Source organism: Octopus sinensis, linkage group LG28 (assembly GCF_006345805.1).
Source record: "Octopus sinensis linkage group LG28, ASM634580v1, whole genome shotgun sequence".
NCBI classification, from domain to species: domain Eukaryota; kingdom Metazoa; phylum Mollusca; class Cephalopoda; order Octopoda; family Octopodidae; genus Octopus; species Octopus sinensis.
Window position 1 is genome coordinate 3,497,477 of NC_043024.1, and position 19,521 is coordinate 3,516,997.

At 39.0% G+C, this 19,521-nt stretch overlaps 2 protein-coding genes across 2 annotated transcripts in view; one reads left to right on the forward strand and one right to left on the reverse strand.

Annotated features, from left to right (window-relative positions):
* LOC115225591 (hemocyanin G-type, units Oda to Odg-like) lies at nt 1–16,249 on the forward strand. Its single transcript, XM_036514744.1, has 13 exons — nt 1–94; nt 231–261; nt 1,895–3,127; nt 4,256–4,718; nt 5,361–6,142; nt 6,839–8,080; nt 8,388–9,638; nt 9,792–10,813; nt 11,230–11,470; nt 11,784–12,445; nt 13,750–14,332; nt 14,430–15,635; nt 16,032–16,249. The coding sequence occupies exons 1-13, from the start codon at nt 44–46 to the stop codon at nt 16,034–16,036; spliced, it is 8,772 nt and encodes a 2,923-aa protein (XP_036370637.1). The 5' UTR covers nt 1–43; the 3' UTR covers nt 16,037–16,249.
* LOC115225792 (RNA polymerase II-associated factor 1 homolog) overlaps nt 10,933–19,521 on the reverse strand; it is a 22,167-nt gene continuing 13,578 nt past the window's right edge. Inside the window, exon 4 of the transcript XR_005004200.1 lies at nt 10,933–10,950. The gene's annotated coding sequence lies outside the window, so the exon portion shown is untranslated. The remainder of the gene's footprint in view (nt 10,951–19,521) is intronic.

Sequence of the window (19,521 nt, forward strand, 5' to 3'; positions counted from 1 at the left end):
TGTGGTCTTTCCTTCAGAGGGCCAAGCTGTTCTTCTCAACAACATGGCACCCACACGCAGCCCATGGTTGCTTGGCGCGACTATTCTTTGTATCGTAAGAATATTTCTCTCATTTCCATTCTAATTCTATCGTTTATTAGTCCGTTTTAAATTATAATTAATTGCATTTTAAGTTAATTTCTTTCTCTCTATGTTTCATTCATTGATTATTGTTGTTTCTTTCCCCACAGATCTCCATATTTGTACCAGTAATTACAAACGGTGAGTTTGTCGTTCCAATATACTTTCCATTACAAACATACAACACAAACACAAACACACTCATACACGAGCAATGGATGGATGTATCCAGTCACTGCTTCATCCATCCAATGATCCACCCGTCCGTCCATCAGTCCATCCGTCCATCCATCCATCCATACATACATACATACATACATACATCATCGGAGCAGTACCGATCTGGAGAAATTAGGCTTCTCAAAACCAGAAAGGAGAAAGCTAATTAAAAGACAGCAACTCCAAGCCATCAAGAGAATTGTCAAAATACGTAAAACTTTCCAGAAGTTTAGCATATGCATACATATGCATGTGTCTAGACATGTAACTATGCATATGAATACACATGCATAAAGCACAACATACAAATCTGCACATGTACTGATGCACAAAGACTTGCACACAAAGACCAAAGCATCTATGATGTTAATGAAATTCCAAAGACGGTTCTTTCTCCATTGGCAAGAAATCTTGAGATAAAACTAAATAATAGCATATAATACATGTATTCATGTGGCAATCTCGAAACGCGATGCTTTTCATATAAAGAAAAAGACTACCTAACTCTCTCTCTCTCAATCTCTCCCCCCCTCTCTCTCTCTCTGTAAATACAGTACCGCGCAAAAGTCTTTGGCTACTTTAAACAATTGTAAATTTCTACTAATTGCCAACTTATAAGTGGATGTTTCCCATTGCATTTTTTACAGATGAAACACTGGCCCTGTTGGAGTCATTTCCACACCTAATCATTATATTTTGTAGTAGGGGTTCTGATTGAGAGGGAAAGATGCGAGATGGCTACCAAAAATGGCCGTGCAAAAGTTTTCGGCCACTTCATATAAACGAATCAAGATACGATGTTTTAAAAGAGAAAAAGTCTCAAATGCAAATTTATTGGATAATTTTCATTTCAAGAAGTTGCTGTACATTGTTAATATTTTGTGTGGCTTCCCTTAACTTGAATAATTGTTTCAATGCGCATGGGAAGATATGCGTACAAATCCTTCGCCGTCTTCACAGGTGTAAGATGTCATTCTCTGTGGCTGAGCTCCCACAACTCTTCATGATTACCTGGATTCTTCTGACGAACTCTTCTCTTTACTTCTATCGATATTTAAATCAGGGTTCTGAGATGGCCAGTCTTTCAATACGGTAACGCCGTCATCAACCAAGCTCTGTTGCGAGATATGGCATCTCTCTCTTTCGCTCTCTGCCTCACTCTCTCCACCCTCTCTCTTTCTCTCTCTTCTTTCTCTCCTCTCTCTTTCCGCTCTCTCTGTATATATACATACACACACATGTACACATACATACATTCACACATACATGCATGCACATAGTTGTATGTATGCATGTAAGTATATATGTATGAATGTATGTATGTATGTATGTATGTATGTATGTATGTATGTATGTATGTATGTATGTATGTATGTATGTATGTATGTATGTATGTATGTATGTATCTATATATGTATGTGGTTGCGTGTATGCGTTTTTAAATTCTAATGAAATACTATACTACGTACATTTTCCGTTTCGTTTCCCTTATGTTTTGTTTTTATTCTTCTTGTATGGTTTTCTTATAATCATTATTTTTCTGTCTTTCCTTCAGGTAAATTCGTCCGCAAAAATGTCGACAGCTTGACCCAGGATGAAGTTGTCAGTCTACAAGTGGCCTTATATTCTATGCAAAAGGACGAAGGTCCAACTGGCTTCCAGGCTATTTCAGCCTATCACGGAGAACCGGCCGACTGCAAAGCTGCCGATGGTAGCACAGTGGTATGTTGCCTGCATGGTATGCCTACGTTTCCTTTGTGGCACAGGCTGTACCTTGTACAATTCGAACAGGCTATGGCAAGTCATGGGTCAACTCATGGCGTCCCCTATTGGGACTGGACACAGCCGATGTCCGAACTGCCGGCACTGGTGCAGCATCCGTTGTTTATTGACCCCAGCGGCGAGAAAGCAAAGAAAAATGTCTTTTATTCGGGTGCCATTGCTTTTGAGAAGAAATCCACTGCAAGAGCAGTTGATGACCATCTTTTCGACGCTTCACATGGAAAGAAAAACAGCTTACTGGAGAACATCTTGATGGCTTTTGAACAGGAAGAATATTGTCGATTTGAAGTTCAATTCGAGGTAGCTCACAATCCAGTGCACTTCTTAGTTGGCGGCAGATATACTTATTCTATGTCTAGTCTGGAGTACACCTCATACGACCCACTCTTCTTTTTGCATCATTCCAACGTTGAGCGTCTGTTTACTATATGGCAAGCGCTTCAGAAACATCGAGGTCACGATAGCAAAATTAACTGCGGTTTGAACCTGTTGCATACTCCCATGGAACCGTTCGGACGAGATTCTAACCCGATCGAACTGACCAAGAACAACGCTAAGGCAGCCGATATATTTACTGCCGATCATTTGGAATATAATTACGACGATCTCACATTGAATGGAATGAGCATTTCCGAATTAGACAGCTTATTAAAGGAACGTCAATCTCATCCGAGATCTTTCGCCAACTTCCGACTGGGCGGCATCAAGACATCTGCTAATGTCCATATCTCGGTGTGTATCCCGAGCAAAGATTCAAGAAAAAGTGATGACTGCCATCACGACGCTGGAGAATTCTTCATCCTTGGTGGTAAAAGAGAAATGCCATGGGATTTCGGTTATCCTTATCTTCATGACATCACCGATACTGTCAAGTCGTTAGGATTGGAATTGGATGGAAACTATTATCTGAAAGCCGAAGTAACTGCCATCAACGGAAGTCATCTGCCTAGTGATATTATTCCGAAACCAATTGTTACCTACATACCGGAAGTTGGACATCACGACCGTAAGTACCATTCAAACATATTTCGACAGAAACTTCGTTTTAAACACCGGTAAATAACACAAGTCACTAAATCATTCGATCAGACGGCTATCAAGAAATAGCAACTAAATCTTCCTCAAATTACAATCTAAATAAGACGGAATACATTACTAAATGTACTTCCATATACACAAATATATGGATTGTTCGCAGTTGTAATGGCTTTGTTCGTAAGTCTACATAAACAGGGCTAAACAACAGCATCATTTGATCGAAAGTAAAATCTGAAGATGTCTTCACAACAGGAACATTTAAGATTTATTCCGCAGATAAAGTTTTTTTTTTTTTTTTGTAAAATGAAGTTCACATTGTAATTGAGATTTATCTGATTTCATTACTAATCTGGTTAATTGTAGATATAGTAATATTAATTAAGCTCTCTGCGTCGCCGAATACGATCTATGGTTATTTATAAGTAGGGGAAGGCTGTAAAATCCGCGAGCTGATGTGATTTGAAGGTCTTCATTACATCAAGCGTGAACGGTAGTGAAAATTTAGGCAACAAGGTAAGCAGACTTCTTGAAAGAATCCTCACCAGAGGCTAAGCTGTTGCTAAAGTCAGCCAAGCAGCAAATTGTTGTGTTAACACGGTTATCCGTGTTTTGTCTACAACATATAGTTAGTTCGTAACATCCACGTTTTAGGCCTACCACTTCTTATAAATATTTCTTCAAACTGAAGCTAATATAATTATGAGATCGGGAAAATGATGATGATGATGATGGTAATGATGATAATAATATTCTATTGATAATTAATTAAAGAAAATAGAATCATAAATATGCCACGAGGAAAAGGTTCGGCAAATAAATACAAGATTTTAAAATATGTACAGGGATCGATTTTAATCGACTAAAACCCTCCAATCACTGCTCAAGCATGGCCGCTGAAAATTTACTAAATATAGTCAAAAATTAACAACAAAAGATAAAGGATACATAATTCAGGAAATTATAATTTCTGGGGAAGAGCGCAAGGAGGTTCTCCCTGCAAATGTAATGTCGAAATATTTTAGACAATAGTTTTGAATTGAAATGAATTATTTCAAAATTAACGCCTATTTGACGTGTCTCTCTTCTCCAATTTCAGCTGAGATGATCAAAGTTGATAAAGCTGATGTCAAAATACGTAAAGATGTCAGTGTCCTCACTAAGGAAGAAGAATATGGAGTAAGAATTGCCATGGAACGTTTTATGTTGGATAAATCCATTAATGGTTACCAAGCTCTGGCAGAATTCCACGGTCTTCCTGCCAAATGCCCGCGACCAGATGCTCCAAATCGTATTGCTTGCTGTGAACATGGAATGGCTACATTTCCTCACTGGCACCGGCTTGTAATCATGCAGCTTGAGGACGCCCTCGCTGACAGAGGATCTACAGTTGGTGTGCCATATTGGGATTGGTCAAAACCCATCACCCATCTGCCCTCTTTGGTTGCTGAAGAAACATATCAAGATCCTTTCACATTGGAAAGTAAACCGAATCCTTTCTTCCGTGCCTCCATCGACTTCCTCCATTCCGGGGTCTACACTACACGCGATGTTGATCCAAGGTTTGTAACTCTGGCCCTTTATCGATTTTTTTTATTGATTGGAAACAGCTCTTCATTTCATAGAACAGCTCTTCATTTCCTCGTTATTATTACCGTTATTCCATCTTGCACACTTTTTGACATTTGTCGAATGATAGCTCTTGTTGGTATCAAAGTATTTGAGAGTACTAGAGGATTACTTTCGAAACGACTGTTCAGGTTTCAAACCCAGACTATGCACACACGTGCGCACGAAAGAGAGAGAGAGAGAAAGAGAGAGAATAATGCTAATACAGTCGGGTATGTTGCGTGGATTGTCATAGAGACGCCATTAGGAAATTCAGAATATACCGGAAGCAAACAGAGCAATGGCTAATTGTTGATTGTCTTTCAAAGGTCATAGTTAGACTATATTGATTGATTGATTATCGATGGTATATACATGAAATTACATGAAATTTTCTGTAAAATTTTACCACAGCATGTTCGAGAAGAAGTGAAGGAGGATATGGGGAGACGAAAAACAATTAGTAAAATTTATATTCAATAAATATTAATTAATTTGAATTTATTAATAAGCATGCATCGGCTAAAATTTATATTAGTGAATTTTTTTTTTTTTGTGTGTGAAGATATAATTGAGGCTTGTTTTGTTTTATGTAGATTGCTGATCCAACCAGCCAAAGGTGACCATTGTCCACTATACGACGGTTTGTTATTGGCCTACGAACAAGATGAATACTGTGACTTCGAAGTTCAGTTCGAGGTTACACACAATTTTGTTCATGCTTGGATTGGTGGCAAAGAGGCCTACTCCATGTCGTCACTGCATTATACTTCGTTCGATCCTCTCTTCTGGTTACATCACGCCCAAGTGGACAGGTTATGGGCCATATGGCAAGCACTGCAAATACACAGAAGAAAACCATATAAAGCATATTGTGCCAATTCCGAAGTGCATCGACCTCTCAAACCATTCGCTTTTGAGTCTCCCTTCAACAATAACGAACACACCAGAGCACATGCAATACCCACCGATGTGTACGACTACCAAGCCAACCTTGGCTATACGTTTGATAGCCTGTCGTTTGGCGGCATGTCAATTCGAGAACTGCAGAAACACATCGATGAAAAGAAAACCCATGACCGGGTATTCGCCGGTTTCCTCTTCGGGGGTATTAAAACATCGGCAAATATCGATCTTTATGTTGTGGCAGCTGGTAACGAATATCTAGCTTCACCAATTTCTATTCTTGGTGGCACCAAGGAAATGCCATGGAGATTTGATCGATTATTCAGACAAGAAATTACAGATTCCCTCAAAGCTTTGGGTGTTGATCCATTTGGCGATTTCACTCTCCGTGTCGATATCAAAGATGTCAATGGAACTGCTTTACCATCGACCATTATTTCACAACCGATTGTCATATTCGAACCCGGCAAAGGTAATGAAAATTCTTTCTTTTTATCTTGCTTGAATTTTCCCTTCTTAAATTCTCATAATATGGAATATCAAAAGTGGTTGTTTTAGTCATTCAAGTTATTGAATGTCATTAGTTTCGTCAGTCTATAGCAGAAGTAAAAAGAACAAAAGCTGAGGCCGAACGGCTACATGCAGTCTTTTCAAGGACTATCCTCGGACTTCTGAAAAAAAGTCTAACGTTTTATTTCAAACTATACGTTGGAATATAGTTTGAATTTAATTTAATATACTTTAAAGGCTATCTTTATAACTAATTTCGAGATTTAAAAACAATATATATCTTTATCTACATTTATAATTGCTAGTTTTAAAAAATTACAATTGTGTTCAAAACATTAAAGTTCAAAGAATTTTTTTTTAGATACTGAATAATAACTTTTCGGTGGGATGTTTATAGCGAATCACCAAATTTTTATATTGTACTATCGTTTTTTTTTTTAAATTCCATTTTTAAATAATTAAAAAATTATTTTATAAATCTTTAGATTTCGGAGATATTTTCGGTTACATGGTTTGTGAGATGTCACTTAACTTCAATATGCGTTCTGTTATATAATGGTCTCCCAATTCTAGTTTCTAGTGTTGATCTGTCAATCAGCATTGATGTATAGAATATGAGCTAAACCTAATTTTGTTTGTGTATCGTCTTGTATTCCAGTTGAAACAGACGTTAAATTTGACGAAAACTTCCGTACAAGAAAAGAAGTGTCTACTCTAACAGCGAGCCAGATGGCAGCTCTGCGAGAAGCCCTGGAAAAATACGAAGCAGATAAAACAGCGAATGGCTATCAACAAGTGGCTGCCTTCCACGGTTCTACAGAATGGTGTCCCAGTCCTGACGCCGAACATAAATATGCTTGTTGTCACCATGGAATGGCCACGTTCCCACACTGGCACAGATTACTTACATTGAACTTCGAAAATGGTTTACGACGAAACGGTTATGACGGTGGAATTCCTTACTGGGATTGGCTGAATCCGATCAGCGCACTTCCGAACCTTGTAGCTGAAGAACAATATACCGATATGAATGGCGAAACTCACGTCAACCCATTCTTCAGTGGTTCGATCGACCATATAGGAAAGACTACATCTCGTGCTCCTTCAGCTGACCTTTTCCTCCAACCGAAATTCGGTGAATTTACTTCTTTGACCAATGAAGTAATCTACGCTCTTGAACAGGAAGACTTTTGTTCGTTCGAAGTACAGTTTGAAATTGCACATAACCATATCCATGCTTTGGTTGGAGGTACTGAGCCCTATTCAATGTCCTCTCTCGAGTTCACTGCTTACGACCCAATCTTCTTACTGCACCACTCAAACGTCGATAGAATCTGGGCCATCTGGCAAGCTTTACAGAAACATCGAGGAAATGCATACAACTCTGCCAACTGTGCAATCGAGCTTCTTCGTCAACCGATGTCTCCTTTCAGTTTGTCAAGCGACATCAACGTTGACTCGCAAACCCGTGAACATTCCGTTCCTTTCGATGCGTTCGACTACACGAAAAGCTTCCACTACGAATACGACTCACTTGACGTCAGTGGCATGTCCATCCCGCAATTACAGACAGAGATTAACAAACGTCGAGCTAAGGATCGTATTTTCGTTACTTTCTTACTGGAGGGTCACAAACAGTCCCTTCTCGTTGAGTATTACATCCGATTGCATGGAAGTACTGACCGAAATAAAGCTGGTGAATTCTACGTATTGGGTAGCGAGAACGAAATGCCATGGAAGTTCGACAGAGTGTACAAAGCCGACATTACTAGACAAATGGAACACCTGCACCTCCATTACAACGATCTCTACCACATTGAATATACACTGAAAGACATGAGTGGTGCTGAAGTGACAAGTCTTGGTTTAGAACCTGCAGTCATATTTGAACCTGGATTAGGCAAGTTAAAGCTTACATTTAATTACATTCAATAATAATTCCATCGCCGCATTAAAATTGAATCCATTTTTATCTTCTCAATTTTACAAATTCCTTTGAAAAATTAAACCCGAAATTACTTTCATTCCATAATTACATAACCGAATATTTAATGTCATATTAGCCACACTCCTCCCTACACACAGAATGGTTCATAATTCAATTGGTCTGAAAATATTTTAGATGGCTCTACAAACACTATCGTCGAAGCTTTGATTAAATGACATTTCTGTATTTTTACTTTCTTTTCGTTTTTCGTTTTTCGTAGGTCATTATGGCGAAGACCGTGCCTGGATCGAACCTGTGACGAGTGCTAATCGAATCAGGAAGAATTTGGAAGATTTGGATGTCGGTGAAATTGAATCTCTGAGAAATGCTTTCAAACAGATCAAGATGGATGGTACATATGAAAGAATAGCAGCTTTCCACGGACTTCCTGCTAAATGTCCGAACGAAGACGGTAGCAAAGTGTACACGTGTTGTTTGCACGGTATGCCCAACTTCCTTCATTGGCATCGTTTATATACGGTGTCTGTTGAGCATGAACTGTTGGCTAGAGGTTCTTCAGTTGCCGTTCCGTACTGGGATTGGCTGAAGTCTTTCGACGAATTACCGAAACTTATCAACGAAGCTACGTTCTATAATTCACGCACTCTTCACATTGAGTCCAATCCTTTCTTCAATGGAAAGATATCATTTGAAAACACAGAAACTGACCGTGACCCTCAACCGAATCTCTTCGGAAACAGCTATTTTTATGAACATGCACTGTTCGCCTTTGAACAAACAGACTTTTGTGAATTTGCCACTCACTTAGAAGTCCTTCATAACAGTCTCCACTCTTGGCTTGGTGGTCGAGATCCTCATTCCATGTCGTCACTTGATTATGCAGCCTACGACCCCGTTTTCTTCCTTCATCATAGCAACATGGATCGTCTCTGGGCCATTTGGCAGGAACTGCAACGCTACCGTAAATTACCCTATAACAGTGCCAACTGTGCTCTTGGACTGCTCAACCAACCAATGCGTCCTTTCAGCAACAAAACTGCAAACTCCAATCTTTTGACCTTCACTCATAGCAGAGCAAACGATGTGTTCGACTATCAGAATGTGCTTCATTACAAATACGACTCACTCGCTTTCAACGGTCTCACTGTTATTCAACTGGAAAATCTCTTGCAACACAACAGACACCAACAAGATCGTGTTTTTGCAGCATTCTTGTTGCACGGGGTGAAAGCTTCTGCCGATGTTAGAATTTACATATGTGCTCCGACTGGCCGGAACCAAGAGAACTGTGCCAACTACGCCGGAGTGTTTTCCATCTTGGGAGGAGAATCGGAAATGCCATGGAGATTCACTCACCTCTTCCGTTACGAGATCACTGATTCACTAATGAAATTAGGGCTCAACCACAATAGTCACTTCCGTATTTCAACAGAAGTTAGAGCTGTAAATGGATCGAAGATAGAAAAGAAAATATTTCCAGAACCAACCATTATATTTGTTCCGAAACATGGTAAGATAAACTTTCTATCACATCCAATATATTTTCATGTTCCTATGCTTGGAGATTTCCTTCTTTTAATTTACATATTTTAAAAAAATTATTGTTTTTGTAAAATGCTTGCTTATTTCTTGAATTGATGTAAGATTTATTGTCGTTTTGCAGGTGCCCATTCCGAGAGCGACGAGAAGAAATTGGTACGAGCAAACCTTATAAGAAAGAATATAAATCGTTTATCTCTTGAGGAAATCGATTCTCTTATGCACGCTTTAAAACGAATGCAAAAGGACAAGTCTTCAGACGGTTTCGAAAGCATAGCAACTTTCCACGCTCTTCCACCGATGTGTCCGAACCCAACAGCGAAACATCGCTACGCCTGTTGCCTCCACGGTATGGCCACTTTCCCTCAATGGCACCGTCTGTTTGTCGTTCAGTTCGAGCAAGCTTTGCAAAGACACGGCGCCAAAGTCGGTGTTCCCTACTGGGACTGGACTTATCCAATGTCAGAAATACCCAGCTTCCTCGCCTTAGAGAAATACGTCAACCCATACACAGGTATCGAAATGTTCAACCCTTTTAACCACGGTCACATATCATATATCAGCAAAGAGACTATGACCCACCGTGATATCAGCCCACATATGTTTGAAAAACCCGAATTGGGAAAACAAACTTGGTTGTTCAATAACATTATTTTGGCTTTAGAACAAACGGATTATTGCGAGTTTGAAATTCAATTCGAGGTCGTTCATAATGCTATCCATTCTTGGCTGGGTGGTAAAGAAATGTACTCGATGAACCACCTACATTACGCTGCTTATGACCCAGCTTTTTACTCCCATCACGCCAACGTCGACCGCCTGTGGGTTATTTGGCAGGAACTTCAGAAGTTAAGAGGTCTTCCGGCTTACGAATCCAACTGTGCTATTGAAATGATGTCGAAGCCACTGAAACCTTTCTCGTTCGGTCCTCCCTACAATTTGAACCCTCACACCTATAAATACTCTACGCCCTCAGCCGTCTTCAAGTACAAAGAACATTTCCACTATGAATACGATATGCTGGAAATGAATGGCATGTCGGTTGCACAACTGGAAGCTTACATCAGGACTCAGAAGCAAAGAGAACGAATGTTCGCAGGGTTCTTATTGAAAGGAATCGGTCAGTCGGCCTATGCTACTTTCCAGGTAAGTTTACGCCGCCTTTGCAAACCTGAACGACACAGCACTTGGGTTAATATCGAAAATGCATTATTCATCACACACACACACACACACACAACACACACACACACACACACACACACACGCACGCACACACACATCTACACATCAACTACACGTATACACACAGACAGACATATACGCGCACACATACACACGTCGGACGCAACATATACGTGAAGACAAAAAGCATAAACACATCTTACCGTACACTCACTGAGAAACAGTAATACAAACACATTAACACACACTAACATAAACGCATGCATACACACACTAACCAGATTTTCGTCTCTGCACTTAGGTTTACTTTCTCATCACTAACACTCTCCGCCATTCCTTTCCGTAAAAATAACCCAAAATCAATTTCTTTCTTTCAGGTTTGTGATAAAAAGAATTCGTGTCACGACGGCAGCCATTTCTCCATTTTGGGTGGAAGCGCGGAGATGTCATGGGCTTTTGATCGTCTTTATGTGATGGAAATTACCGATATTCTTCATGATATGGGATTGAAATTCGATTCTCATTTCCACATCCATCACCATATCAAGACAGCTAATGGAACTGATTTACCATCAGACTTAATCCCACAGGCAACCATTATTCGTATTCCTGCAATGAGTAAGTCGTTCTCATTTCCCTTTATTATTCTCCTTCCACTATCTATCTATCTATCTATCTATCTATCTATCTATCTATCTATCTATCTATCTATCTATCTATCTATCTATCTATCTATCTATCTATCTATCTGTCTGTCTGTCTGTCTATCTATCTGTCTATCTATCTATCAATCTATTTATCAATTTCTCTTTCTCTCTCTCTCTCTCTCTCTCTCTCTCCCTCCCTCTCTCCATTTTCTTCTCTCTTTGATCTGTCGTATCATTTCTAGATTCTCTTGTTTAAATGTTATCTCGCCTTTCCTTCTAAACAGGACTAGAGAAACAAAGATTTATTCCACACAACAGAATTCGCAAAAACATCAACTCCTTAGAAGAACGAGATGTCCAAAATATCATGTCTGCTTTAACACGTATGAAGGAAGATGAGAGCAATTTCGGATTCCAGACTGTCGCAAGTTATCACGGTTCTACAATGTGTCCAGATCCAGAGAACGCGAAATACGCCTGTTGCCAACATGGTATGGCAACTTTCCCTCATTGGCATCGTATCTATGCACTGCAATTCGAAGAGGCTCTACGAAGACATGGTTCCAATGTTGCAATTCCTTACTGGGATTGGACAACGCATTCTGAAAAGTTACCAAGTGTTTTGTCCAGGTCTGATTACTATGACGCTTGGAATGATGTTGTGATTGAGAACCCTTTCCTCAGGGGTTACATCAAATCAGAAGATACATACACTGTACGTGATGTTCAACAGGAATTATTTGAACTGGCAAAGGGAGGTGAAACGTCTTTGCTGTACGATCAAGTTCTACTAATGCTGGAACAGGAAGATTTCTGCGATTTTGAAGTCCAATTCGAAGTCGTTCACAATTCTATTCATTATCTCTTGGGTGGTCACCAGAAATATGCCATGTCCAGTTTGGTATACAGCTCTTTCGACCCTATATTTTACATCCACCATTCTATGGTAAGTGAAGCTTCATTGATATTTCTTCTTTGCTTACGCTCTGAGTTGAGTTCAAATGCCAGTGTGGTCGACATTGTCTCTCATCACTTCGGGGTCGATAAAATAGTACCAGTCAAACTTTGGATCTGTTGTAGTCGACTAGCCCTTATTCGTGACAATATAAGGCCTTGTGCTCATATCAGAAGAGAACTGAGGTCGGTATTATCAGCTCCGAAATTGCTGGCCTTGTGCCAAAGTTTGAAACCATTATTATTATTATTATTATTATTATTATTATTATTATTATTATTATTCAGGCGGCGAGCTTAGCCCCATTTCGTCCGTCCTCGTGTTCTCAGTTCAAATTCTACCGGAGTTGATTTTGCCGTTCATATTTTCGGAGGTCGATAATATAAGTACCAGTGAAACACTGGGGTCGATGTACCCAACTACTCCACTTGCCACGAAACGGTCTTGTGCCCGTAATAGAAAATATTCCTCTTGTTATAGTTGTTGCTGTCGTTCTGTGAGGGACATGAATTCTTCAACATCTTACACACTTTACTGGAACTGAACGTTTAAATAGCAATCAATGAGGGTTTTTTTACATTCCAATTCTTTTCTCTCAGATAAAGAACTGTCATTCTATACGGCGTTCATTTAAAATGCAATTTGGTTTCGTTATCATGTCCCCAAGGCGGCGAGCTGGCAGAAACGTTAGCACGCCGGGCGAAACGCTTTGCGGTGTTTCGTCTGTCTTTACGTTATGAGTTCAAATTCCGCCGAAGTCGACTTTACCTTTCATCCTTTCGGGGTCGATTAAATAAGTACCAGTTACGCATTGGGGTCGATATAAACGATTTAATTTGTTTGTCTGTCCTTGTTTGTCCTCTCTGTGGGTAGTAAAGAAATAGGTATTTCGTCTGTCTTTACGTTCTGAGTTCAAATTCCGCCGAGGTCGACTTTGCTTTCATCCTTTCGGAGTCGATAAATTAAGTACCAGTTACGTACTGGAGTCGATCTAATTGGCTGCCGTCTCCCACCAAATTTCGAACCTTGTGCCTAGAGTAGAAAAGATTATCATGTCCCCATTAGACAATAATAAACCAGTTGGGTATATATACCTCTTACTTTCCAGTGTTAACCTACATATATATACATACATACATGCATACGTACATACATACATACATACATACATACATACATACATACATACATACATACATACATACATACGTGTAATTTCATATGTATTATCTCTTGTGTGTTTTATAATAAAATGACCGGAAGTGTTTGACTTTGTTTTATCATATTTGTTTCAGGTCGACCGTATTTGGGCAATTTGGCAAGAATTACAAGAATACAGAAAGATGCCGTTCGACAAAGCTTACTGTGCCCTTGATCAAATGTCTTTGGCTATGAAACCATTCACCTGGGAATCAAATCCCAATTTGGCCACGCGAGCTTTGGCCACACCAAGTATGTTGTTTGATTACAAACGTTTTGGGTATAAATACGACAATCTCGAGTTCCATGAAATGGATACTGAACATTTGGAAATAGAAATTCAGAAATTGAAACAGAAAGACCGTGTATTCGCCACTTTCTTACTCCACGGCATCAAAACCTCGGCCGACGTCCACCTGAAATTATGTGACGACAAGAGTTGTTCAGCAGCTGGTGTTGTGTTCATTTTGGGTGGAGAAACTGAAATGCCATGGCATTTTGATAGAACATATAAAATGGACATCACAAAGGTTATGAAAGAGAAAGGTATCGCTATGGAATCTCTTTTCCATCACGACAGTAAAGTACATTTGGAGATGGAAATTATAACAATAGATGGCACTGTTTTAGACCAGAATTCTTTGCCTAAACCGTCGTTGGTATATTCTCCTGCTAAAGGTAAGACAATTGTTTTAATGAGTTCATCTTTACTTTAAATATAGATATGATCCATCTTTCTTCGGTACTTCATAGCTTGCTCTGTTTTCTTTTACAGGATCTGTGCACCAACATCATCATCATCATAAGGAATACGCCGAGGGAACAATTGTTAGGAAGAACGTTAACAGTCTGACACCGTCAGAGATTGACAACTTAAGACATGCTCTAAGCGATGTAATGGCTGACAAATCTGAGAACGGTTACCAGAAGATTGCAGCTTATCATGGCATGCCACTTAGCTGTAAATACCCGAACGGTACGGCATATGCTTGCTGTCAACATGGAATGGTAACATTCCCTCACTGGCATAGATTGTTTGTGAAGCAAATGGAAGACGCTTTGAAACTGAAAGGTGCCAAAACAGGTATTCCTTACTGGGATTGGACGACGCCGTTCACTGATCTGCCAACATTGATCACTGAAGAGACAGACAATCCGTTTCATCACGCACATATTGATTCAGTTGATGAGATAACGACTAGAGCGCCGCGACACCAACTATTTGAAGGTCGACATTTCTTCTACGATCAAATGATGTTTGCACTAGAACAAACTAATTTCTGCGACTTTGAAATCCAGTTCGAAATCTCCCATAATGCCATTCACTCGTGGGTAGGAGGCAGCTCTCCTTACAGCATGTCAACTCTTCATTACACCTCATACGATCCACTCTTTTACTTACATCATTCAAACGTGGATCGTATCTGGGCCATCTGGCAAGCCTTGCAGAAATATCGAGGACTTCCGTATGATAGTGCCAACTGCGAAATCCACAGACTTAAAAAACCTCTCAATCCTTTCAGTTCCGATGCCAACCACAACGAGCAAACCAGAACTCATTCGACAGGAGAATCTTCTTTCGATTATCACAAATTACACTATGACTATGATAACCTCATCTTCCATGGTATGACGATTCCACAGTTGGAAACAGAATTAATGAAATCCAAAAAGAAAGACCGAGTCTATGCTGGTTTCTTATTGCGTACCATTGGACAATCTGCTGATGTCGAATTCGAAGTATGTCGCAAAGACGGAGAATGCAAATTTGCAGGCACGTTTTGCATTTTAGGCGGCAAGCACGAGATGTTCTGGGCGTTTGATCGACTGTATAAATACGACATTACCAGCACTTTAGAACAGCTCCGTCTCCATGCTCACGATCAGTTCAGTATAACAGTCTCTATAAAGGCTACTGATGGAAGTACCCTGGCTCCCAGCCTGATACCACCACCAAGTATCATGTACCATCCAGCTGCAGGTCAGTTATCTTACATTTGGCCATTTTTATTCTTTTTAAATCAATTCTTATTTTTTCGTAACTATTCTCTGGTGCATTTCCAATGATTTATTTATTCATCTTGGTTTCTTTCTTTTTCAAATATTTCTAAATTGCATCAATAAAATATATCGTTGAAAAAAATATAACTTGATCACTTAAACAATTCTCTGATACCATATGTCGTTTAATTAATTCCATCTTTTCTAAACATGGTTAGCATCTAATATCTAATCTTGCCATATCTTTATATCTCATAGTAACTCTCACACGCTAAATTGGAATTTCGTTGAACAAGAAAGAATAACCGTTTCTCACGGACCTCGCGCGCGCGCACTATTTCATCCAATTTAATATGTCTTTCTTTTGTTTTTCCAGCTTGAAATCCTCTTTTTAATAGCTCCTCTACTTTTCTGATATGAAACATCGAAGAACGCTCTCTGACGTAACATTTTTTCCCCAACGGTAATGATCATAAGGAACTTTACGGCTATAACGCCAATCCAAGGAATATTTCCCAACACTGAAACTGCTTTTTGGATTACGTTTATTGGAAATTTACTCTTTATGCTAATAAATCTACCATGAATACTCAATCTTGCTTTGTTCTTCTACCTATTTAAGATTTAAGAGATGTACATTTATATTTAATACGCTCGCGGGATCTTTTCCCTTTGAACGGCATATGTCAACACAATTTCTAGTTAACTAAACACTTTTAAACTCCGTATACTGGTAGAATGTATCAAAATAAAACATCATATTTTTCTTGGCTTTATTGAGAAAATTCTATAGTTTGTAACATATTTCCACTTTAAAATCGAGCATTTCGGCAATTTTAACCAATCAAATACGTCCATTTGGAATCAAAACATACCGTGCTGTATGAATATGTCCCTTGTTTAAGAAACAGATTGGGCTTATTTACATTTGCGAAGAAAAAAAGATACCCTTCCCCTACCCCTAACCCTAACCATAACTCTAAACCTAACCCTAAAATAGATTGAAATGCAAAGATCGATACTAGGGTTATAATTATGGGTGACAATTTCATACGATACCGCTACGGAAAAAGGGATTTTTTTTAGCGGTGTCAAATGAAAATGTCACCCATAATTATAACCCTAGTATCGATCTTTGCATTTCAATCTAATTTAGGGTTAGAGTTAGGGTTAGGGGTGGTGGAAGGGTATCTTTTTTTTCTTCGCAAATGTAAATAAACCCAATCTATTTCTTAAACAAGGGACATATTCATACAGCACGGTATGTTTTGATTCCAAATGGATGTATTTGATTGGTTAAAATTGCCGAAATGCTCGATTTTAAAGTGGAAATATGTTACAAACTATAGAATTTTCTCAATAAAGCCAAGAAAAAAATGATGTTTTATTTTGATACATTCTACCAGTATACGAAGTTTAAAAGTGTTTAGTTAACTAGAAATTGTGTTGACATATGCCGTTCAAATGGAAAAGATCCCGCTCGCGTACACTGAAACGTGGAAACATCTTCGTTACGGTAACTGGCTCGGAGGAGAATACTTCCTTACAGACAATGTGTGTAAAAACACATCGAGCTGGATTAGCTGTTATGTTGTCGAACTTCCTCTACATTAAACACAGCATCTGTCGTTCGTAGCCGCTGTAGCGTGCAGCCATTCAAATAGTGGCGCTAATTTGTGACTGCCGGCAATATGACATAATGTCGTATTGCCGAGGAAATATGATTGGTTGAAATAACTGCTCATATTGGAATTCTGAAAATTAGTTAAAGAATATTTTTATGCGATTTTAATTGTTAAAAGTCAAGTTGAGCAGTTATAAAAACCCTGGATTTTGGGGGAAAAACCTGAGAAGAAAAAAAAAGATACCCTTCCCCCCACCCCAAACCCTAAAACAGATTGAAATGCAATAGATCGATACTAGGGTCATAATTATGGGTGACAATTTCATTTGACACCGCTAGAAAAGATCCGGACGGCTTTATCAATATCAACTTTCACCCAAGACAATTAAAATAGGCATGCGTAAATGAGTGTAAAATAAGCAGCCTTAAAATAACGACTATCTAAACTACTATAACTGTAGAAAAACTGGTGACTATAAATATACCACTAAGAACAACTGCTCTTATTATGTAAACAACAAATAAGAAATATCCACTCGTGAGTGAACAGGAATGTATTATATATGATTGTACACAACTTTCTTTTAATCCTCACTGATTTCTGCGTCTATATTTATTTGATTTTTGAAGTTACACTTCTTCTGGCGGAACGTTCTCTCACTCTCTCTCTTTTGTGCATGCCCGTTGCTAAAGGGATGCTCTGTACAGCAATGCCTCCTCTCTAGTCAATGGTGCACCCTCAGATTTACAGTAATACACTTATTTCAAAACTCCACTTTAGCATTATTACAAATTAGTGTCAACCCAGAATATTCTGAAGCACTCACAGATACCAAACTTTGGCGACGAGCTTGCTTCTATTAATATGACTGTATGTATGTATGTACGTATTTCTTTGAATTTTATTAAAGTTCTTCTTAAGACAGTTCAAAAGAGATTCTTTGAGTTAAGAGTATTTGTAAATATGTGGTTCGGTCGGTAGGTCGGTTCAACTGTCGATGTATACACCCTATTGTGTATACATCTAAAGACCCTTTGGAATGTTTTACAAATCTTCACTGTACCACTAATAGATTGTATTTGGCGAATTCGTGTCAAGTTTCTTTTGTTCTTTCTTCCAAAAACCTAGTCTTTCTAAGTTCTGTGTGTGAGGGAGAGAAAAAGAAAATGGAATTCACGAGACTCTTTACTAATCATTAAATCGCTTCAACCCATTGTGCATCGCTGTCACTTTGATGGCATCGGGTAGTCGAATACTGGGAACGGGCTTTAAACGGCATACTACAGAGTGTATACCAAACTTTAAATTATTACTTTATATATATATATATATATAATTTATGCGCCCTTTTCAAGCTTAGTAAGGCTCATGGGCCCGATTTCCCGGTTTCTGTGGCGTATGTGTTCCCCCCAGCTGGACGGTACGCCAGTTCATCGCAGCGTTATCCAAGAAACAGGAAGAAAGAGTGAGAGAAAGTACAACAGGGGTCGCCACTACCCACTGCCGGAGACTCGTGGAGCTTTAGGTGTTTTTGCTCAATAAACACACACAACGCCCGGTCTGGGAATCGAAACCGCGATCCTCCGATCGCGAGTCCGCTGCCCTAACCACTGGGCTATTGTGCCACCACACACACACACAATATATTGTACCGTTTCCAGATAGGAAGATCAATAAAGAAAGTTCTCTATCTGGTGAGAGATAATATTATTTATTTAAAGGACACAATATATGTCTTTAAGTGCCACTAATAGTTTCATATGTTGAGAAACATCTCAAACATATTCATCAGGCACAAACCACATACAACGAACTAAAAAAATTGAGTATAGGCGCAAAAGTGGCTGTGTGGTAAGTAGCTTGCTTCCCAACCACATGTTTCCGGGTTCATTCCCACTGCATGGCACCTCGGGCAAATGTCTTCTACTATAGTCTAGGGCCGACCAAAGCCTTATGAGTGGATTTGAAAGAAGCCCGTCGTGTATATATATATATATATATATATACTAGCAGTATCGCCCGGCGTTGCTCGGGTTTGTAAGGGAAATAACTATATAAGCATTTTTAGAGAGTTATAGCCAAAAAATAGCAAAAAAATGCATTAAAATGGGAAAAAAATGATGGTAATTTTTTTAAAAATCGTTGACTCATCGTAGACATTTTTAGAGAGTTACTTCCCTTATATAATAGCGAAAAAATGCATTAAAATGGAAAAAAATGATGTTAAATTTTTTTTTAAAT

Coding starts and splice junctions, on each gene's coding strand:
- LOC115225591 (XM_036514744.1), top strand. CDS start 44: ATGGCACCCACACGCAGCCCATGGTTGCTTGGCGCGACTATTCTTTGT. Junction 10,814..11,229: donor CGGCCTATGCTACTTTCCAG/GTAAGTTTACGC, acceptor TCTTTCTTTCAG/GTTTGTGATAAAAAGAATTC. Junction 12,446..13,749: donor TTTACATCCACCATTCTATG/GTAAGTGAAGCT, acceptor TATTTGTTTCAG/GTCGACCGTATTTGGGCAAT.